This window comes from Macaca fascicularis, chromosome 10 (genome assembly GCF_037993035.2).
Source record: "Macaca fascicularis isolate 582-1 chromosome 10, T2T-MFA8v1.1".
NCBI lineage: Eukaryota > Metazoa > Chordata > Mammalia > Primates > Cercopithecidae > Macaca > Macaca fascicularis.
In genome coordinates, this window is record NC_088384.1 from 68724667 (window position 1) to 68748557 (window position 23891).

General features: G+C 42.7%; 1 protein-coding gene across 6 annotated transcripts in view; it reads right to left on the reverse strand.

Moving 5' to 3' along the window:
• Positions 1-4067: 4067 nt before the first annotated feature.
• The window catches only part of SEC23B (SEC23 homolog B, COPII coat complex component), a 48587-nt gene continuing 28763 nt past the window's right edge, over positions 4068-23891 (reverse strand). For all 6 annotated transcript variants that reach the window (XM_005568248.4, XM_005568249.4, XM_045362431.2 and 3 more), the window contains 6 exons: positions 21110-21187; positions 18339-18500; positions 15316-15402; positions 11757-11912; positions 11317-11382; positions 4068-4544 (listed from right to left, as the gene is read on the reverse strand). In XM_005568248.4, the coding sequence (XP_005568305.1) occupies positions 4455-4544; positions 11317-11382; positions 11757-11912; positions 15316-15402; positions 18339-18500; positions 21110-21187 (639 nt within the window). In that variant the 3' untranslated portion in view covers positions 4068-4454. The remainder of the gene's footprint in view (positions 4545-11316; positions 11383-11756; positions 11913-15315; positions 15403-18338; positions 18501-21109; positions 21188-23891) is intronic.

Consider the following 23891-nt stretch of genomic DNA (forward strand, 5'->3'; position numbering starts at 1 on the left):
CCACCTCCCAGGTCCAAGCGATTCTCCTGCCTCAGCCTCCCAAGTAGCTGGGATTACAGGTGCCCATCACCACTCATGGCTAATTTTTCTATATTTTCAGTAGAAATGGGGTTTCACCATGTTGGCCAGGCTGGTTTTGAACTCCTGACCTCAAGTGATCCGCCCGCCTTGGCCTCCCAAAGTGCTAGGATTACAGGCGTGAGCCACCATGCCTGGCCAATGTTCAACATTTTAAGATAGGAAACTCAAAAGATAGAATATCGGAATAAATCCAGCTGGTCCAACATCCAATTAATAGGAGCTTCCAGCTTCATTTTCTACATAGCACTCATTACCTTCTAATGTATCATTTACTTCATTTTTTTGTTTGTTTGTTTTGGTTTTTTTTTTTTTTTTTTTTTTTTTTTTTTTTTTTTTTTTTTTGAGACGGAGTCTCGCTCTGTCGCCCAGGCTGGAGTGCAGTGGCGCGATCTCGGCTCACTGCAAGCTCCGCCTCCCGGGTTCACGCCATTCTCCTGCCTCAGCCTCCCGAGTAGCTGGGACTACAGGCGCCCACAACCGCGCCCGGCTAATTTTTTGTATTTTTAGTAGAGACGGGGTTTCACCGTGGTCTCGATCTCCTGACCTTGTGATCCGCCCGCCTCGGCCTCCCAAAGTGCTGGGATTACAGGCGTGAGCCACCGCGCCCGGCCTTGTTTTGGTTTTTTTGAGAGGTGAAGGGGTGGCCTGCCCCTCCACACCTGTGGGCGTTTCTCGTTAGGTGGAACGAGAGACTTGAGAAAAGAAATGAGACACAGAGACAAAGTATAGAGAAAGAAAAAGTGGGCCCAGGGGACCAGCACTCAGCATACAGAGGGACCCAGGCCAGCACTGGTCTCTGAGTTCCCTCAGTATTTATTGATCATTATCTTTATCATCTTAGAAAAATGGAAGTGGCAGGATAATAGGATCATCATAGGGAGAAGGTCAGCAGTAAGACATATGAATAAAGATCTCTGTGACATAAGTTTAAGGAAAAGTGCTGTGCCTTGATATGCATATGCAAACATCTCCATAAACCTTTTTAGTGCATAAAGAGCAGCATTGTAAACAGAACACACAATGGGATTTTACACCGAGATGTTCCATTGCCCAGGGACAGGCAGGAGACAGATGCTTTTCTCTATCTCAACTGCCAAGAGGCCTTCTTTCTTCTTACACTAGTCCTCCTTAGCACAGACCCTTCATGGGTGTCAGGCTGGGGGACGATCAGGTCTTTCCCTTCCCACGAGGCCATATTTCAGACTATCACATGGGGAGAAACCTTGGACAATACCTAGCTTTCCTAGGCAGAAGTCCCTGCGACCTTTGGCAGTGTATGTGTCCCTGGGTACTTGAGATTAAGAGAATGGTGATGACTTTTAACCAGCAAGCTGCTTTCAGGCACTTGTTTAACAAAGCACACCCTGCACAGCCCAAAATCCGTTAAACCTTGAGTCACCACAGCACATGTCTCTTGCAAGGACAAGGTTGGGGGTAGGGTCACAGATTAACAGCATCTCAAATACAGAACAAAACGGAGTCTCTTATGTCTACTTTCTATATAGACACAGTAACAGTCTGATCTTTCTTTTCCTTTCCCCACAGAGACGGAGTCTCGTTCTGTTGCCCAGGCTGGAGTGCAGTGGCGCAATCTTACTGCAACCTCCACCTCCTGGGTTCAAACAACTGTCCCTGCCTCAGCCTCCCAAGTAGCTGGGATTACAGGTGTGCACCACCACGCCCAGCTAATTTTTGTATTTTTAATAAAGGGTTTCACCATGTTGGCCAGGTTGGTCTGCACGCCGCCGCGCCCAGCCATATCATTTACTTCTCACATTGTTACTGTTGGTCTTCCCTAACTAATGCATAAGCTCTATTAAAACAGGAATTTTTGTTTTATTGGCAATATTCCCGATGCCTAGAAGACTACTCCATGGACAACAAGTACTGGATAGTTATTTGTTGAATTAATGAAAGAATGGCTCCAAAGATCTGAGATTATCTTGGGCCTATACTTTTAGAGCCAGTGGGTTAGTCTGTTTTTGCAGCTCTGTAACAGAACACCCGAGACTGGGTAATTTATTTTAAAGAGGTTTACGGTTTATGTTTATGGCTCATGGTTCTGTAGGCTGTACAGGAAGCATGGTGCCTGCATCTGCTTCTGGTGAAGCCCTCAGGAAGCTTACAATCAGGGCAAAAGGCGAAGAGGTAGCCCAATGTATCACATGGCAAGAACGAGAGGAAGAGGTGGGGGAGGTAACACTTTTTAAATTTGAGAAAGTCTTTGTCCCCCAGGGAGTGCAGTAGCATGATCTTGGCTCATTGCAACCTCTGCCTCCTGGGTTCAAGCCATTCTCATGCGTTGGCCTCCTGAGTAGCTGGGATTATAGGCGCCCGCCACCACGCCCAGCTAATTTTTGTATTTTTAGTAGAGACAGGGTTTCACCATGTTGGCCAGGCTGGTCTCGATCTCCTGACCTCAGGTAATCCGCCCACCTTGGCCTCCCTAAGTGCTAGGATTACAGGCATGAGCCACCATGCCCAGCCAACACACTTTTAAACAATCATACCTCGTTTGAACTCAGGACAAGAACTCTCTCATTTCTGTGAGGATGGCACCAAGCCATTCATGAAGGATCCACTGGTATGACCCAAACTCCTCCCACCAGGCCCCACCTCCAATCCTGGGGATTACATTTCAATGACAGACTTGGAGGGGACAAATATCCAAACCACATTATCTGGCAAAGCTGTAAAGTATGAAGACAGAATAGATTTGCAGATATGCTGAGATCCAGTGAATTCTCCCCAAGTACTCCTTTTAGTAAAAGTCATCTGAGACTGCAAAATGCCTTATGGAATAAAGGGAAGAGTGGAACTAACCCAAGATTCCAAACAGAAGAAATTCCTGGATGACAGTTGTGCAGCAGATCAAAGTGATTGGCCCCTGTTAAAAGCAGACATCAGTGGCCTCCAAAGAAGAAAAAAATGGACTTCATTCAGTAGAATAAGCTAGAGTTTCTTAGTAGAGAACAAAATATTTCTTCTCTCAAAAAGCAAAACAAAATTTAGAAATTCTGAGGAAAACCACAGCAAATCTAAGAAATCATAATCCAAATAGGGAGCAAGCCAACATATGGCACGATGGAATGTAAGAAAGTAACTCTGATTCTGTCCTTCGGAATGTTTTCCTCCAAGTGGCGTAGGGACTGACTGGGACACTAGCACCCTAGAGAAAAATGGCATCCTACCTGGCTTGGACTTGAACAATATTTACATCATCATGACTGTGTAAATGCTTCTTAGGAGCTTTCAGCTTTCACAATCAACTTAGTGACAAAAGATATGATAATAGGCCAGAATATAATTTCTTTTTTTTCTGAAACAGAGTCTTGCTCTCCCACCCAGGCTGGAGTGCAGTGGCATAATCAGAGCTCACTGCAACCTTGAACTCCTGGGCTCAAGCGATCCTCCTGCCTTAGCCTCCCAAGTAGCTAGGACTACAGTTACACACCACCATGGCCCAGTAACTTTTAAAATTTTTTGTAGAGACAGTCTTGCTATGTTGCCCAGGCTGGTCTCAAACTCTTGGCCTCAAGTAAGTCTCCTGCGTTGGCCTCCTAAAGCATTGGGATTACAGGTGTGAGCCACTGTACCTGACCCAGAATATAAATTTTACCAATCTTGATAATATAAAAATAAATAATATATATAAAAATAAAAATACAAAAACGACCAAAGGTATAGCTGGAGAGTAGAGAGAAAGGTCTTAATATCTTGATTCTTTGAAAATGGGAATTGAGATATGGGCTAAAATTAAATACATCAACAACAAAAATCTTGTAAGGAGAGGTTAAAAGCAGTTATCTTCAAAAAGTAGGTCTGAGTTTATAGAGTGGAGGTAACTTATTTGTTATAAGCTCTTTAGGATAAGGTATTTGTTTCATTTTTTTCCTGCATATGTATTACTTTAATTATGAGGATTAAGTTCAGGAAACACCTCTTAAGGAAGTCACTTAAAACACATACACACTCACACAGACACCTCAGGAAATCACATTTGTATTAGCAATATTTTAGCCAGTACTTTCTGCATCTAGATTTATTTCCTTTATGATCATTAAGATTCTCACCTAAACAAGTTGCCAAAATACACTACCTCTGATTTTATTTAGATTCTAAAAGTTAGGATACAAAAAGCACATAAACATCTACAAGTACCAAAACATTTATGACCTTATAATTTTATAGTGCAAGAAAAAGGACAAAGACAGGAATACAAATAAATTATAATCTAAAGAGTTACATACAAAATTTCCTTGATTATTTGTTAAAATCTGCTAGAAAAGTAACAGGAATGTTATTAAGCCTTTCTAGACATTTTGAACACGATCTGACACCGTTCTCTTCAATTTCCTGGTTGCATCCTCAGCTTAGCAGGCACTGGAGACAGCCAGCTTCTTCAAATGGTCCATGAACACCTGCAGGCTAACATCATCAGTTAGGATGGGTGCTCCAGTTTCCTGAAATGTAATGATAAAGATTAGTTGGCAGATATCTTAGAAGCTGGTTAGAATTCATGAGCTGTCAAGCACCTTCCCTCAGAGTATTCACAGGTGTTGTCCCCTCTGCTATGAGTACTCCCATCACCCCATCCTCTGCCTCACTAACCACTTCTTTTGACTAAAGCACAGTTTCCTCGCAAAATCCTTTCCTAGTATGCCGAGATAGGCCGCCACCACCTGCTAGTTTTGAGCATCAGGACTTCTACTTTACCCTCTTCTCCACAGTCCTGATGAAGTACCCAGGGTCTAGCTCCCCACCAATGTGAGCTCACGGAGCCCACATGCCTGCCCTTCCTCTTAAATGCTCTGCTTACCACAGAAGCTGGATAATGGTGTACCCATGAACAAGTGAACCGGTATCTGCACTGAACAGATGGATACTTCAAATATCAGAAAAAGCTTATAATTTTATTAATGTTATGGGAAAAAATTGAATAGAAACCTCAACTTGTAGTAAGATTCCAATTTTGTAAAGACATTTAAAAAAATATATATATATACATACACACACAATAATACACTTTATATTATGTAGAAAAAAGCTGGAAATAGTTAACTCTTTAGAAAATGATTCTAGGTAATTTAAATTTTCTTATTTTTTAAAACATATTCATTTTCTACAATGAAACCGTACTGTTCTAATTAGAAAAGTGTAAGCATGATCAAAATGTTTTCAGAGGATTTCAAGGGAGAAGGAGTAGAAGATATACTTTTCTCTATTCCTCCCACTAAGTACAACTGAAAACCTTGGGCATCTTATATAAACCAAGCCTAAGAAGACGTTTAAAGGTGGAGAGAAGACAGAAGACACACTGAAGACCTCGGGACGCAAGCAACAACATGGCAGCGAGTCTCCGGGCTTTCTTATGCCTCATACACTCCGAGTTTGGAGCTGAGGAAGCTGGCAAATTGTCACTGAGTGCAGACTCAAAACAAAACAAAACAAAAAACAACAAAAAGCACCCACTTTCTCTAGCCAAAGGACTAAAGCAGCCTAGCAAGACAGAACAATCTTAGATAATAACCCCTGTACTCCGGGCAAAAATGAGAGGAAAAACTGTGGCCCTGACCCCCCTGAACCAGCAAAGGCTAGGTGGGCAGCCAAAATTTCTACCCTCACAAGGCAGTACCAAGGCACCCCAACACCCCCACCAAGATGGTGGCAGAGAAGGCTAAGTATGGAACCAGGAAGTTCATCCCCAATGGCCAAATAAGAAATTGTCCTACCCCTGTGGTGTCAGTAGAGGTCATGTGGGGAGCCTGGACTTCCACCCCAACCTGGCAAAAATATATGCCCCTCCCCCTGCCTACTGGGGTGGCATCAGAGGCCTGGTGGAGGGTCAGGACTTTCACCATCACCCAAGTGTAACAAGGCCATCTCCACAGCGGTGTCATTGGAGGCTACGGGGGAGCTGGAACTCCCATTCCCACTAAGCAGTAACAAGATATCACTAGGCGCCCCCAGGTGTCAACAGAGGCCAGTGGAAAACCTGGACTTCTCCACCTCCACCTGGCAGTAATGGAGCCCACCAGCACCCCCCACACCCCCACCACCACCTTCCCTGTCAGAGCAGTGTAAGAAAAAATCAGTGAAAAGTAGCAGGTTTAAATAAGATCCAGGGTCTCATACAAACACTCAAGTGTCCAAGTTTCAATTAAAAAAATCACTTATACAAAGTGATTACCAAGACCTCCAAATGAATTTAAAAAGACAATTGACAGGTGTTAACACTGAGTTGACAACAATGTTAAAATCACCTGACAAAGATTTTAAAATAGCCGTGATAAAAATGCTTCATGAGCAATTACAAACACACTTGAAACAAATGAAAGAATAGGAAGCCTCAGCAAAGAAACAACAAGGTCCCAGGAAAGAAGTGGAAGACATGGAGAACCAAAAGGAAAGTTTGTAACTGAAAAATACAGTGACAAACAAAAAGCTCAGCACATAGGTTCAATGCAGAAAGGGAACAGAAAAAAGAATCAATAAACTGGAAGACAAAATAATAGAAGTTACCCAAATGAACAAAAGAAAGAAAATACATGGAAATGTAGTACCTGGGGTACTGCAACAGATCTAACATTCATGTCACTGGATGTCAAAAAAGAAAGAAAAGAGAGCGGGTGACAAGGCATTCAAAGAAATAATGACCGAAAACTCTCCTATTTGGCAAGAGATACAAACCTACAGAAGCAAAAAGCTGAGTAAACCAAAATAGGATAAACCCACAGAAATCCATGCCAAGACATGTCATAATTACACTTTCTTCTCTGCCCCTGCCCATCCACCCTGAAAACTAACAACAGAAAAAGACTACTGGAAGCAGCCAGAGGAAAATGACACCTTCTCTACAGGGGAAAACACTGAGACGGACGGTGAACTTTTCATAAGAAACCATAAAGGCCAGAGGAAGCAGCACAGTATTTTTCAACTGCTTAAAGAAAAGCGCTGTTAGAATCCTATACGCAGAGAAAATATTCTTCAGAAATGAAAGGGATATCAAGACATTCTCAAATAAAAGAAAACTAAAAATCTATCACCAGCAGACCTATGCTAAAAAGAATGGCTAAAAGTAGGCTGGGCGTGGTGGCTCACGCCTGTAATCCCAGCACTTTGGGAGGCTGAGGCAGGCGGATCACCTGAGGTCAGGAGTTCGAGACCAGCCTGATCAACAAGGAGAAACCCTGTCTCTACTAAAAATACAAAATTAGCCAGGTGTGGTGGTGCATGCCTGTAATCCCAGGTACTCGGGAGGCTGGGGCAGGAGAATTGCTTGAACCTGGAGGCGGAGGTTGCGGTGAGCTGAGATCCCGTCATTACACTCCAGCCTGGGCAACAAGTACAAAACTCCATCTCAAAAAACAAACAAAAAAAAAAAAGAAAAAAAGAATGGCCAAAAGATCTTTAAAAATAAAGAAAACATAAAAGCAACCATATAGAGAAATATAATAGGTTTTCCTTTTTAAGACTTATCAATTACGTTTGATGCTTGAAACAAAAATTATAACATTGTCTGATGTGATACTAAATGTATGCAGAGGAAATATTTAACATAATTATATTACTGATGGGGGAGAGGAAAGTGATGGAAGAGGGAGATAAGGTCTCTAGACTTCATTTGAACTGATAAAAAACACCAGTAGACTGTGGTAAGTTACGCATATATGATGTAATACCTAGGGTCTGACCAGGTGTGGTGGCTCATGCCTATAATCCCAGCACTTTGGAGGCTGAGGTGGGAGGATCGCTTGACCTCAGGAATTTAGGACCAGCCTAGGCAACATAGCAAGACCTCATCTTAATTAAAATAAAAAAAACCTAGGGCACTTAGGAGCAACCACTTAAAAAAGCTAAATAAGGAGATACACTCAAAAACATTACAAACAAGTCACAAGGCAATCCTAAAACATGTTCAAATAACTCATGGGAAGACAGGAAAAAAGTACACACAACGAAGGCAGGAAAAAAGTATACAAAACGAAATGAGAAAAGAAAAGCAGAAAACAAAAAATAAAATGGCACACTTAAGCCCTAACATATCATTAATTACATTTTATAGATAAATGGTCTAAATATACCAAGTAAGAGAGCTCAGCAGACTGCATTAAAAACCATGACCCAACTATACACTGTCTATAATAAATTCACTTCTTTTTTTTATTTTGTTTTTCAAGACAGAGTCTTGCTCTGTCGCCCAGGCTGGAGTGCAGTGGCGCGATCTCGGCTTACTGCAACCTCCGCCTCCTGAGTTCTGGCAATTCTCCTGCCTCGGCCACCCGAGTAGCTGGGACTACAGGCACGTGCCAGCACGCCAGCTAATTTTTGTATTTTCAGTAGAGACAGGGTTTCACTGTGTTGGCTAGGCTGGTCTCGAACTCCTGACCTCATGATCTGCCTACCTTTGCCTCCCAAAGTTATGGGATTACAGGTGTGAGCCACCACACCCAGCCGGAAGAGTTTTTAAAAACCTATTGCAAACAGGAGAGAGGAAATAATAATGACTAGAGCAGCAACCAATGAAATTGAAAATAAAAAGATAATAAAGTCAATGAAATGAAGAGCTGATTCTTTGAGAAGATCAATAAAATTACCAAACTCTAGCAAGACTGACAAAGAAAAGAAAAAACAGAGATGACATAAATTTATCAATATCAGGTATAAAATGGGTATCACTGCAGACTCTACGGACATCTAAAGGATAGTCAGGGAATCCTACAAGCAACTTTATACACATAAGTTTGACAGTGTAAACAAAATGGAACAATTCCTCAAAAAACACAACTGCCATAACTCATCCAATATGAAATCAATAATTTGAAGAGCCCTATAACTATTAAGGAAGTTGAATTAGTAATCTAAAAACTCTCAAAAAAGAAATCTCTAGGCCCAGATGGCTTCATAGAAAAATCAATCAAATGTTTGAAGAATCCCCAATTCTACACAATCTTCCCCAGAAATTGGAGAGAAGGAAACACTTCCCAATTCATTTTATGAAGCTAGTATTATCCTGATACCAAACCAAACAAAAACAGGAGAAAAAAATGAAAACTACAGACCAATATTCCTCATAAATATAGATGCAAAAATTCTCGAAAAAATATTAACCAATAGAATTCAGCCATATATACAAATAATTATACACTAGGAGTGAGGTTTATTCCAGGAATGGAAGTCTGGTTTAATATTCAAAGAATCAACGCAATTCACCATATTAAAAGGCTTATGAAAAAAATCACATGATTGGCCGGGTGCGGTGGCTCACGCCTGTAATCCCAGCACTTTGGGAGGCTGAGGCTGGTGAATCACAACATCAGGAGATTGAGACCATCCTGGCTAACATGGTGAAACCCCATCTCTACTAAAAATACAAAAGAATTAGCTGGGTGTGGTGGCAGGTGCCTGTAGTCCCAGCTACTTGGGAGGCTAAGGCAGGAGAATTGCTTGAACCTGGGAGGCAGAGGCTGCAGTGAGCCGAGATCCCGCCACTTCACTCCAGCCTGGGCAATGGAGCGAGACGCCTTCTCAAAAAAAAAAAAAAAAATCACATGATTATACCAATGGGTACGTAAAAAACATGACAACAGTAAAAACTTATTCATGATTTAAAAACTCTCAGAAAAATGGCAGTAGTGGGGATCTTCCTCAACTTGATAAAAGAGCTACAAAAAGCCCACAGCTCCTGTTGTACTTAATGGTGGAAGACTAAACACTTTTCCCCAAAGCAGGGAACTAGGCAAGGGTGTCCAGTCTCGCCATTCTTATGCAATATAGTGCTAGAAGTAACCATCAGTGCAATAGGCCAAGAAAATAAAGTAAAAGTAATTCAGATTGAAAAGGAGAAACAAAACTGTCCCTGGCTTGCAGATGACATGATTGTCTAAGTAGAAATTTCCGAGAAATTTACAAAAAAACTCCTAAGAGTTGTAAGTGACTCAGGAAGGTCACGGAATACAAGATAAACATACCAAAGTCAATTGTATTTCTATATACAGCCATCCCTCAGTATCTGTGGGGGAATGGTTCTGCGACCTCCTGTGGATCCCCAAATCCACAAATGCTCAAGTCCCTAATATAAAATGGTGTAGTATTTGCATATAACCTATGCATACCCTCCCATATACTTTAAATCGGGGTCCCCAACTGCAGGCCACGGACAGTACTGGTCCATGGCCTGTTAGGAACCAGGCCACACACCAGGTAAGCAGCAGGTGAGTGAAACTTCATTTGTATGTACAGCTGCTCCCCATCACTCGCATTACCGCCTAAGCTCCACCTCCCATCAGATCAGTAGCAGTACTAGATTCTAATACGAGTGCAAACCCTATTGTGAACAACGCATGTGAGGGATCTAGGTTGTGTGCTCCTTATGAGAATCTAATGCCTGATGATCTGTCACTGTCTCTCGTCACCCCCAGCTGGGACCATCTAGCTGCAGGAAAACAAGCTCAGGGCTCCCACTGATTCTACATTATGGTGAGTTGTACAATTATTTCATTATATGTTACAATGTAACACTCATAGAAATAAAGTGCATAATAAATGTGGTGATGGAAATGCCGCACATCTTGACCTTATCAATCTCAGTATCCTGGTTGTGATACTGTATTATAGTTTTTGCAAGATGTTAACACTAAGGGAAAATGGGTAAAAGATACAGGTGATCCCTCTATTATTTCTTATAACTATATGTAAATTTACAATTATCTCAAAAAAAGTTTAATTTTAAAAATGTTATAAGAAAACAGAATGAAAGGAAAGACTCATCTGAGAGAGACACAAATGCTGGGAACAGTTAGATAAAGTAGTAATTGGTGGGGGGCGGGGGGGGGTGGGGGAAAAGGGAAGGAATTAGGCTGGAAAGTGAGGAGGCGGTAAAATCGATGGTGACAAGTTGCCCTGTGTTCTTGGCAGAGAGAGGACTAGGGGCCACGCTGCTGTGTGACGAAGGAGACCCCCATGGAGGCCACAGTACAGTGCTCTGTCCCCTGGCCTAAACCTGGTATGTTATGCTGTATATTGTGGAAGGGGACCCGCCCAGGGAGCCCCCTCAAGCTCCGGCCCAGCCATGTTATTCAAGTTGATTCGCTGCCTGCTACTCCCCAGCAAAATACCCAAGTTATGCAGTTATTCTGTCTCCAGGCCAAAAGAGATCCAATTTGTAGAATTTTAAAACAAGTTTAAAAAAAAAACTAGCTTGGCATCCTCCCCAAATACCTGAAAATTTCTTACCTGGCCCCAAGCATAGAGGTTATTGTGTGTCTGAGATGGGTTCACTTTGGACAAAAGGAATCGAGCCTTTAACAACAACAAAAAGGTTTAAAGATTAAAAAGTGACATTAATATTAACGTAACAGAAAAAAGATAATTTTTTACAACATTTCTTTGGTTAAATTAGAATTGTTTTACTGCACAGTAATCTATTTCTTTAGCTTAAGCCCAGTGGCTCTCCATTTAAGGATCCTAAAACATAAAATGTGTATTTTATCTTGGCAATCCCTTTACATAAGTGTATTTTGACCACTCATTTAAAAAGAAGTCATATTTGGAAGATTACCTGTGTGTCAACTTATGTCATCGCATAAAATATTAACCATCCTGTTTGGATGTATAGCAATAACAATCTATCATAAAACGAACAAACCACTGGAGCTAGAACTCAGCTCGCTCACCTGACTGCCTCCATGCTCCGTGTTAATGTAACGTGGCATCGGGAAGCGTGCTTGCAGAATTTCTTGAGCATCATCCAGTGGTGCCTGCAGAAGGTGCTTGAAGTTTTCGTACTCGGGCATGTCCTGGTAGCCAGCTTTACGCCATTGGGCTATGGTCTACACAGAAACAAACCAACCAAAAACTATTGTGGAAACTGTAACAACAGCCTTCACTGACACTGACATTCTACCATCGCCACCTGAGCTTGTTTCCAGTGAAGAAGTCTAATGTCAAAAATGACAAGCTTCAGAGGGAGAGCAAAGCAGAGCTACCCGCAGGAGGAGAAGCAGGAGTAAGCAAAATGGGTGCATCCAGGACACCCCTGCCTGCACATTCCCCCAGGAATATCAGGCATCACTCATGCCTCCTCTCTTCTATATAAACTAGTTAATAAAGCCTGTGGATTACTCATCCCAAGGAGCGGCGGCCTCCCTCCTTTTCCACTTCCACTGTTATCACTCAGTCTAGCCTCTCATCTCCACACATCTGGTAAGGAAAGGGCTTTGTTGGCTGCCCACACAGACTCCACTCCCCCATCTCCTTTCCTAATGGCACACATATTACACTCCTCCTCCAGTAAGCAGTAGTCATACAGACTTGGGTGCAATTGACTCATCCCTATCCCCTGCTCCCCCTGGGCCCTGAATTGGGGTACCCTTGGCAAAGGAGACAAGAGCTGTAAGTCAAAGTATGAGTGTTGATCAGGCAGTGAAGAGAAGCCATATGCTAAACTGTGGAAAGCAGATGATCTGTCTCCCTGACTAAGCTACACATTTTATCACTCTTCCTTCTTTTATACTCATCAGCAACTGCTCTAGAAAATATCTTGTATACATAGGAAATCAAGAAACATTCATTAACTGATTCATATACCTTTATAAATAAAGTGAAGTGCTTTTGCATGTTATTTAGGGGAACAAGAAGACAATGGACAGGAAAAATGGAGAAAGAGGCTACAGCAAGTGTGCAATGTGTCTTAACAGAGCCATTAACATGGCTCCAGGCAGAGGATTCTCATCAGATGCTTCCTTCTGTAGCCTGCTCGCTTCCTCTCAGAGTGGCAGTTACCGTTTTCCAGGTCTAAATGCTGTGATTGACAGTTGGCCTATGGGAAATGCCCACAAGCTCACCAGGGGCCAGGAGTTCCTAAGAACACTTGCATTCAGCACACTCGGGGCTTTGGGAAGGTGACAGCAGTGTCACTGTCTTTATCCTTAGAACCCCTCACTTGCACAAGAAGGTGCCCAATAAACAAGTAAATGAACAGCATCAGGGGTTACAGAAGAAATGTCGATAAGGGGTGAGCTTAGGGCAAAGAATGCTTCATCGTCAGTACAGTCGGCCCTCGATATCCACGAGATTGGTTCCAGGACTACTCCTCCCAATACCAAAGTCCATAGATCCTCAAGTCCCTCATACAAAATAGCATAGTATTTGCATATAACCGACGTACATCTTCCCATATACTTTAAATCATCTTTAGATTACTTATAATACCTACTACAATGTAAAGAGTATATAAATAGTTCTTGTGTGTTTCTTTTCTTTTTCTTTTTCTTTTTTTTTTTTTTGAGACAGAGTCTCACTCTGTCGTCCAGGCTGGAGTGCAGTGGTGCAATCTCGGCTCACTGAAACCTTCACTCCCCGAGTTCAAGCGATTCTCCTGCCTCAGCCTCCCAAGCAGCTGGGATTACAGGTGTCTGCCACCACGCTTGTATTTTTGTATTTTTAGTAGAGACAGGGTTTTACTATGTTGGCCAGGCTAGTCTTGAACTCCTGACCTCAGATGATGCGTCTGCCTCGGCCACCCAAAGTGCTGGAATTACAGGCATGAGCTACCACACCTGGCCTGTGCTATACATTTTATTTGTATTATTTTTTATCATTATTTCAAAATTATTTTTAACCTGCCATTGGCTGAATCTGCAGAGGTGGAACCTGTGGATACGGAGGGCCGACTGTACCGATACCAAAGGACCCAGTGGGAAGAGCAGCTGGTCATCCGGCTCTCAGTCTAGGACTATTACTGACAGCCTAGCACTTGTGTGCAAGTGGCTAGCAGAATGGGTGTTAATATGCTGAAAAAAGTTTGCAGTTATAAAATACTGAGGAGTATTAGAAAACGAATACTTCCTAAGTTACTACAGGAATCCTGAAACACAATTTATATCTTTTCACGATATCAGAAATCATTTCTAATGGTTGGCCACTAGGAAACCAAATCTATAGCCAATATTATGAAGGTAGAGAACATACAATAGAAGAAAAAGCATCACTGAATATAAATATCACCATCATCTCCATTAAAGGATTTTTCCATAAAGATGCAAATAATTCAGAGAAGCTATTCCCTTTCTCAGGGCATGAGCCCCACTGAGAAACCCCACAGAGTCTCAGAATTTCTTTCTGAGAAAGAAATGGACTGAAAGCTATCCACAGCCATCCTAGGGATCCACAGACATAGTGTGAAGTTCCCTGGGCCATGTTATTTCATCAAAGCACAACTTTAGCTCTAAACGCTAACTCTGAAAGAACAGTAGTATGTATGAAATATTTACTGAGGAGAATAAACTAGTTTTGCCTAACTTTGAAGGTAATGATTTACAGTGATTTAAAAGAACCGGCCAGGCGCAGTGGCTCACGCCTGTGATCCCAGCACTTTGGGAGGCTGAGGCGGGCAGATCACGAGGTCAGGAAATTGAGATCATCCTGGCTAACACGGTGAAACCCCGTCTCTACTAAAAATACAATAAAATTAGCTAGGCGTGGTGGCGGCCGCCTGTAGTCCCAGTTACTTGGGAGGCTGAGGCAGGAGAATGGTGTGAACCCGGGAGGTGGAGCTTGCAGTGAGCCGAGATCCGTGCCACTGAACTCCAGCCTGGGCAACAAAGCGAGACTCCATCTCAAAATAAATAAATAAATAAAAATAAAAAATGAACCGCCTGAGATTTTTTTACGGCATATATTATTATTTATTATTTTTTGAGACGGAGTTTCACTCTGTTGACCAGGCTGGAGTGCAGTGGCGTGATCTCAGCTCACTACAACCTTCACCTCCCGGGTTTAAGTGATTCTCCCACCTCAGCCCCCCAAGTAGCTGGGACTACAGGTGTGTGCCACCACACCTGGCTAACTTTTGTATTTTTAGTAGAGATGGGTTTTTGCCTGTGGTCAGGCTGGTTTTGAACTCCTGACCTCAAGTGATCTGTCCACCTTAGCTTCCCAAAGTGCTGGGATCACAGGCATGAGCCACTGTGCCCGGCCCATATTTACAGCAAATATTATTAAAATTAATAAATATACAAATACTCCAGAGACATAAGAAAAGGTTCTATTCACTAGAATAAAAGCCACTGCGCTTTCTAAGCCCAAACTGTTGTTACAAATGTCATTAAAAACCTAAATTAATAAATAAGAAGAAAACAAAAACCAGTTAAGGACAATAATTCTCCTTGTGTGCACAATTAAATAAACATGTATGCCTTTTCCCCAATTTAAAAACAAAAAATATCATCTTACCTCACCAAGATAAATGACAATTTGAAAGAAAGTATCCATCAGCAAAATTCTGTCAGCTAGAATGCTGCTGCTATCCAAGAGTACTGGCTGAAGAAAAAGAAAGAGAAAGATGGCATTGGTTTTCCCTGCTCCCCACAGAGCCACCACTTCCACCCAACCCTGACCCCATGCCTGGTATCTGTAGCAAAGGCTATTTACAAATGGTGCCCAGCACAGTGGCTCCCCCGTTTTCTTCCTGACACACTTCCACTTTCTGCTCCTGACTCATTCTCGACTTTGTAGGAAAAAGAGACTCCAAATAATTCCTCATCAACTGAGAAGGGAAATTAACACCTTTTTTTTAAAAATTAAGAGTCGGGGTGTTGCTCTGTTGCCCAGGCTGGAGTCAAGTGATGTGTGACCCTGGCTCACTGCAGCTTCGACCTCCTGGGCTCAAGTGACCCTCCCACCTCAACCTCTAGAGTAGCTGAGGCATGCCACCATGTCCAACTAATTTTTTATTTTTTGTAAAGACAGGGTCTGACGCTATGTTGACCAGGCTTAGTAGTATCTTTTGATCTTAGAACGGAAAATAATTCTGAATATTCTCAGTTTTGTATGTATTTTAGAAATTAGAGACACTCTCTGTAGATGAGACAGAATACAGATGCCTATATGAAAAATAGCATTTAACACAAATTTTGAAGTTTACTACAAAATATATATTATGGCGCCGGGTGCGGTGGCTCAAGCCTGTAATCCCAGCACTTTGGGAGGCCGAGGCGGGTGGATCACAAGGTCAGGAGATCGAGACCATCCTGGCTAACACAGTGAAACCCCGTCTCTACTAAAAAAATACAAAAAAAACTTAGCCGGGCGAGGTGGTGGGCGCCTGTAGTCCCCGCTACTCGGGAGGCTGAGGCAGGAGAATGGCATAAGCCTGGGAGGCGAAGCTTGCAGTGAGCTGAGATCCGGCCACTGCACTCCAGCCTGGGTGACAGAGCGAGACTCCGTCTCAAAAAAAAAAAAAAAAAAAAAAAAAAAAAATATATATATATATATATATATATACATATATATATATATATATATATTATGGCTGGGCGTGGTGGCTCACACCTGTAAACCTAGCACTTTGGGAGGCCAAGGCAGGCAGATCACTTGAGCCCAGGAGTTCAAGACCAGTCTGGGCAACATGGCAAAACCCTGTCTCTACCAAAAACACAAGAAATTAGCTGGGCTATGGTGGCACGTGCCTGTGGACCCAGCTATTCAGGAGGCTGAAGTGGGATGATCACCTGAACCTGGGAGGTGGAGGTTGCCGTGAGCCAAGATTGCACCACTGTACTCTACCCTGGGTGACAGAGTGAGACTCCGTCTCAAAAAATATATATGTTTATTATTTATTTATAAGTAATATTTTATATATTATATAAATAATTATATAATTTTTATATCAGTAATTATTATCATTATTTTTTTTTTGAGAGGGAGTCTTGCTCTGTTCCCAGGCTGGAATGCAGTGGTGCAATCTCAACTCATTGCAGCCTCTGCCTCCTGGGTTCAGGCGATTCTCCAGCCTCAGCCTCCTGAGTAACTGGGATTACTGGTGCCATGCCCAGCTAATTTTTGTATTTTTAGTAGAGATGGGGTTTCACCATGCTGACCAGGCTGGTCTCAAACTCCTGATGTCAGGTGATCCACCTGCTATTTTAGTAATTATTTCTTTTTTCTTTTTCCTTTTTTTTTTTGAGACGGAGTCTTGCTCTGTCTCCCAGGCTGGAGTGCAGTGGCCGGATCTCAGCTCACTGCAAGCTCCGCCTCCCAGGTTCACATCATTCTCCTGCCTCAGCCTCCCGAGTAGGTGGGACTACAGGTGCCCGCCACCTCGCCCGGCTAGTTTTTTTTGTATTTTTTTTTAGTAGAGAAGGGGTTTCACCGTGTTAGCCAGGATGGTCTCGATCTCCTGACCTCGTGATCCACCCGTCTCAGCCTCCCAAAGTGCTGGGATTACAGGCTTGAGCCACCGCGCCCAGCCAGTAATTATTTCAATAATAAAAGTAAGTTGTACTCAATAAAGAAAATTTTAAAATGTGTACCCAAGTATAACAAATATTGATATTTTGGTTTTTTTCTATATAGTTCTTTATTTTTGCAGGGAATATTTTAAAAAGTTTCTATTTTGACTTTTTTTCATGTAACATTTTTACATAAGGACTTTCTATTTTATTATGTTACATACATTTTGTGAATACTGTTGGCCCTCCATATCGGTGGGTTCCACATCTGAAAATTCAACCAACCTTGGATTGAAAATATATGAAAAAAATATGCATCTGTACTGCACATGTACAGACTTGTTTTCTTGTCATTATTCCCTAAACCATACAGTATGACAATTATTTACATAGCACTTACATAATAGGTATTATAACTAATCTAGAGATGACTTAAAGTATATAGGAGGATGTGTCCAGGTTACATGCAAATATTACACAATTTTATATTAGTAACTTGAGTATCTAAGAATTCTGGTATCTGAGGGAGGTCCTGGAACCAATCCTCCATGAATACTGAGGGTCAACTGCATTTCTCAGGTTACTTATTTACTTTCCTATATTAAACATTCGGATTGTTATTTGATTCTCTATTATAGTAGTTCCTTTACTTTTTTTTTTTTTTTTTTTTTTTTTTTTGCACAAAGTCTATTCTGTATCTAGGAGTCTTTCTTTCAGTTACAAGACATGGAATTGCTGGACGTAAGTATACGAGCACAAGGAAAAAGAAAGCAACCATGTTATTTCTTAGAGTTTTTTACATTTATTCCTGCCTTCCACAAATAATAGCTTTATATGTCTTTGACATTTTCCTAAAGGTATTTTTTAATAGAAATTTAAATTAAATTTAATTTAATAATTTAAATTACTATAAAAACTCAAAGTTTTATTTTTTTACAGTTCTGCTCTCTAAGTAAATTTGCTTAAAAAAGAATATATAAGTTAGGTGATTCCAATCCTCAGGAAAGCACTCAGGTAGAGCCTTACCTCTGGTGGCCCATGAAAGGAATAAGAGTAGAGAATGGGCTGGATCATGATGAGGGACTGGGTCAGGTCCTGCCGGGCAAAATGATGTCTGTAATATGACGACTCATCAGGACTATTGTTAAACACTTGAAGAAATGGAGATCTTCTCAGATGGAACATGAACTGCATTCACAAAGAATGAAAGAGAAATGCATATAGTTGTAACCTTCTTAGACACCCACAGAGTAGATCTACCTCAGGGGTCTGAAATAGGAGAACCCAGAAAAGGGCTCTCTGGGTTCACAGAACAGAAAGCATAAGGTGGTACCAGGGGCTGGGGAAAGAGGAAAACTGGGAGTTGTTGCTTAATGAGCACAGAGTTTCAGCTCTGCAAAGTGAAAAACTCTAGACATCAGTTGCTCAATAATGTGAATACACCTAACACTACTCAACTGTATGCTTAAAAATGGTTAAGATGGTAAATTTTGTTATGTGTGTTTTACCACAATTAAAAATTAAATTATTTTATTTATTTATTTATTTATTTATTTTTAAAAAGGGCCTTTAGCTGGGCGTGGTGGCTCATGCCTGCAATCCCAGCACTTTGGGAGGCCAAGGCAGGCAGATTACCTGAGGTCAGGAGTTCGAGACCAGCCTGACCAACATGGAGAAATCCCATCTCTACTAAAAATACAAAATTAGCCAGGCATGGTGGCGGGCACCTGTAGTCCCAGCTACTCAGGAGGCTGAGGCAGAAGAATTGCTTGAACCCAGGAGGCGGAGGCTGTGGTGAGCCAAGATCGTGCCATTGCACTCCAGCCTGGGCAACAAGAGCAAAACTCCGTCTCAAAAAAAAATTAAAAATTAAAAAAATATATATATATATTTTTTAAAAAGGGCCTCTGGGTATGTCAGAGCTTCCACAGTTAAAAGAAACGCCAAAGAAACATTTCCAGAGTCACTGTGCCAGGCAGTGGAGACAGAATATCTGCTCTCAGAGAAGTCAGACCCAGTGAGAAAGGCACACTTGGGGCTACAAGTTATGAGCCAGAGTATAGGATAGCACTGGGGAGGTGGGGGTGGAGGGCCAGGAGGAGACTTCCTAGAGCTCTGGGGGCTGACGGTGCACCCTGAGAGACGTGGCTGAGGAGGCCACAGCGCCGGGGGAAGGGGATTCCAGGCACAGGAACAGCAGGTGACGACTTAGGACACAAGCTGGGATGGTGAAGTATGGGTGCAGGGGAGAAAGGGACAAGGGATGACACTGCAGCCATAGGTTCTCACCCTCGAGGATGAGAAGAAGGGGTGGGGACAGACTTTCAGCTCACGTTAAAGAGTTGCCAGAACATGAAAATGAGCTGCCTTGTGAAGTATAAAGCTTCCTGAGACTCCAAATATTGAATCATAGGTTCCTAAATAATAATCGAGGCTGACATTCAATACATCCTACATGCAAGGCACAAAGCACTTGACAAGAACTACTTAATCCTTCCAATAAGCCCATTAGGTAAGTTCTCTTACCATCCCTAGTTTACAGGTGAGGAAACTAAGGCACAGAGGGGCGAGCAACTTGTCCAAGGTCACCCCACTACTGGTCACCCCACTACTGAGTGTCGCAGCTGGACTCTACACCAGGCCGCCTGGCTCTAGAGACTGGGCTCTTGGCCTCTCTCCTAGAATGCCTTGACAGAAGGAATCTGAGAAAGCATTTCATCTGGTTTTCAAGCTGTGCTCTTAGAGTCTTCATCAAGTCCTCAGGGGCCCAGGGATGAGGGCTCTGGTGGGACCCACCATAGGGGTGGTACACGGGCACAACCGGAGAAGCACCAACTCTATCTGCTTTATGTGCTGGCTTTTAAGGGCAGCTCCTCAAAGAAAGGATTCCATGACTTAAAAAAAAAAACAACCCCACAAACCACTTCACCAGAGCAACTCCCCACTGCTAGAGGTGGGAAACCAAACTCTACAGGGCTCTGGAACTTCCTCTAAGGTCAGCCCAGTGGGGCCAGCACTGGAACCTCACCCTGACTCTGGCCGGTCCAGGGCTCTTCCCACAACACAACACAACTTTAACCTCTCACACATGGGCACCTTAGAGTCCCAGGCACCTGCTATGGAGCTAGGTCACATTTAGTGCTGAACAGGTGACTGGCATTGTGCTAAATATTTAATACTCAATTGGCCTCAGCTCCTGCAATCCTTATAGACACCTATGAGTTACACTCTATTTGCTAAATTACAATGGAGATGGAAATTCATCTACTCTTCCCGCTCCTCTCTCTTGTCCAATGGCTTCCAAAGGCTTTGTTTAGGCTTTGTTCATGCTGAGTGCAGTTACTTTCAGGAGCTGCTTATTGCTCACTCCTGGTTGTGATGCACATAATAACCACAGACATATTATTAAATACTTGTTGCACTAACTGTGGTTTTGTTTTGTTATATTCATCTCCATGTGTGCTCATTTTCTTGGTTTGTTACTGAGGTAGCTGACGGTTTCCCCAGAACTTCTACACATCAGAGATATTTTTTATGGCCTTATATCAATGATCCTATTTTGCAAGTTCATGAAAATGTATGCATGAGTTTCCTCCCCTCTGCATGTCATCTTTATCTTCTATAGGGCTTAGGGTGCTGTCTTGCCTCGACACACATTCAACTTGGGTTGAACAATCTCTGTCACCTAAAGACTGAGTCTCAAGACATTAAAAAGCCTTCACTTTACCCTGAGAATAAAGTTAATTTCTATCAAAATTTACCATTCTGTAGTTATTTTAGAAACATATATTACTTACCTGAGGATACAGAGAAAAGGAATCTGATAACCTAAAAGAAGTGGGGTCTTCTTTGTTATACTGTCCAAACTTTTGACACTATGGAAAGAAAATACCAAAAAACAAACACACACACACAAAGAGAGAGAGAAAAATCTAAGTTAGCATTACCTGGAAATATTCTTGGACTAAGCTACATCCAGTCTGAACTCTGCCACTTACTGTAAGTCCTAGACTAGCACTTCTCAAGCAGGCAAATGACCAGGGGGGACTTGTTAAAATGCAGGCTCTGGCCGGCGTGGTGGCTCACACCTGTAATCCCAGCACTTTGGGAGGCTGAGGCGGGTGGATCACGAGGTCAGGAGATCGAGACCATCCTGGCTAACACGGTGACACCCCATCTCTACTAAAAATACAAAAAAAAATTAGCCGGGCATGGTGGCGGGCGCCTGTAGTCCCAGCTACTCAGGAAGCTGAGGCAGGAGAATGGCGTGAACCTGGAAGGCGGAGCTTGCAGTAAGCCGAGACTGCACCACTGCACTACAGAATGGGCAACAGAGCGAGCCTCCTTCTCAAAAATAAGAAGAAGAAGAAATTTTTTTAAAAATGCAGGCTCTTGGGAGGAATTGAAGATTCTGCATCTCTAATCAGCTCCCAGGCAGTGCTGGCCTGAGGACTGCCCTGACCAGAGAAGCTAGGTGAGCTCTTCCAGGCACCTGTTCCACATGAAAACCCTCTAACATCATGAAAACTAACAATTACAGTTACGCTTTGATGTTCTCTCACACTAAAACTCAAATTTATTTCTCCCAGTGGCAGATTTCTGAACCACAATGTTTTCTCCTCCTGCCTTTATTTCTGCTCACACATTTCTGGTCACTAAAGAATTGGGTTATTCACCATTTAAAGAAACCCCATTTCTAACAATAACTTTCTTCCCACAAAATCTGGTGTCCTTCCGCAGTTCTCATCTTCTTGAATTTCCCAGCAGCGTGAGCCTGGTGACTGCCCAAACGTCTTGAAACTTTCTCCTTCAGCTGCTAATACATCACTTTCCTACTTCTCATAATCTCTCCAACCAACCCTTTTCTGCCTTCTTCAATGGTTTTGTTTTCCTCCTCCCCCTAACTGTGAACTCCTTGGGGGTTAGTTCTTGGCCCCCTCCTCCTATCCTCACTGTTATGGGTACAAATGAACACTAGAGCCAGATGGGTGTCACCCAAATCCACCCTCCAGTGTCCAGTGCTGACCTCTAGCCTGAGCCCCAGTCAGGACACCTCGTAAGACATACTTTTGCAAGTTCACATTCAATTATCAAAAATAAACTATTACATTAAAAAAAGAGATTCACCTTCTCTCACCCTAAAATTGCACTCCTTTCCCATCTTCTACCTCACCACCACTCACGCAGTTACCCACGTGTGAAATGTCACTCAATGCTGACTTTTTGGTTTTTGACTTTACAAAGAATCATTTCATCAAGTTTTATCAATTCTTTCAGTTTACATCCTGATTTCAAAACTTTAGCTTCCTCCATCTCTACTGCGACTACACTGGTCTCAGCACCATTGAGCCTGAAAAATCTTCCATTCACAACAATAGCCTTTTCTCCTTGCAATGTGCCTCACATGGTGATATTAAACGTAAACACAAGCATCATGCCGACGTCACACCCCTGCTTAACAATCACACCCAAGTCTCCCTTGCTCCCTAAAGTTAAGGAGCTCCCCAATCAAAGTGTACCTTCCCTGACTCTGTTCCCCACTGCACAACCTGGCCTCATGTGACACTGGTTTCTCCAAAGTCCTCAGCATAAGCTAAAAGACCCAGCTAGCTCCTGCGGGCTCATTCCTGCTAGCTCTCCACTCAGCAGGCCTTGCCTTCTCCTCTCCAATTAAGCTATTCTTTAATAAAAAACCTGACTCAAGGCTCATTTCCACAGGAAGTCTTTGTTAACCACCTGGGCCCTCTGCCCTTTGAAATCTTAAAGCAGCACTTTTCAAATTATGTTTGAAATGTTGACACTTCCTGAAAAATGGATCCATGAGATAGCAAGGGCAAATAGAGGGCTGAACAAAATGAAACAGTTTCCTTACTGGGCCTTTCCATGGTGCCTTTCATCACAAACACAAGCTGTGACTCTCCAGGAAGGTAAGATTATTGTGTGCCAATTATTGATTTATTGCCTTGTGCTGGCTCCACACTCACCCCCTTTGCCTGCTGTGCAATGGACATGGGCCCTTTCACTACCTCTCGTTTGCCAGCTGGCACGACATCAAGCTTTGTCAGTAGAGTGCGCTGGAGGTGTCAGCTTCGGGCGCCTGAGTGCTCACTCAGCAGCTTCCTGGGTGCCAGGTCCTGCTGCACCGTGGCTTCCCCAGCGCTGAGTTCCTGAAGAACATGGCAGCCAGCAGCTAAAGCAGCATCCCTGCATGCCTCCAAGGAGACATTTTCCGGTACACAGCTTTCCCTGGCACCCTGGAGGGTGGATTTTCTTCAAATTCTAGAGAGTGAATTTCTAGCAAGTTCCCCTGGCACAGCACCATGGCAACCTCTCTGCAAAAGACTCACCAAGCCATGGCCATGCCGTCCCAACTAGGTCTGGAACAGCCCTGGGGAGAGGGAGCACTTCCTTGGGTGCTCTATCTCAGCCCCAGAAGTAGTGGCTGCCCAATTCTCTATACTTCCTTCTAGCCAGTCTCTCTTCTACTCCCTTATTATATTCTTTATAAAAGACTTCCCCTGTTTAAATTACAGTGTTACTTCTTTCATCTTATTAAACCCAGACTGATATAAGACATCT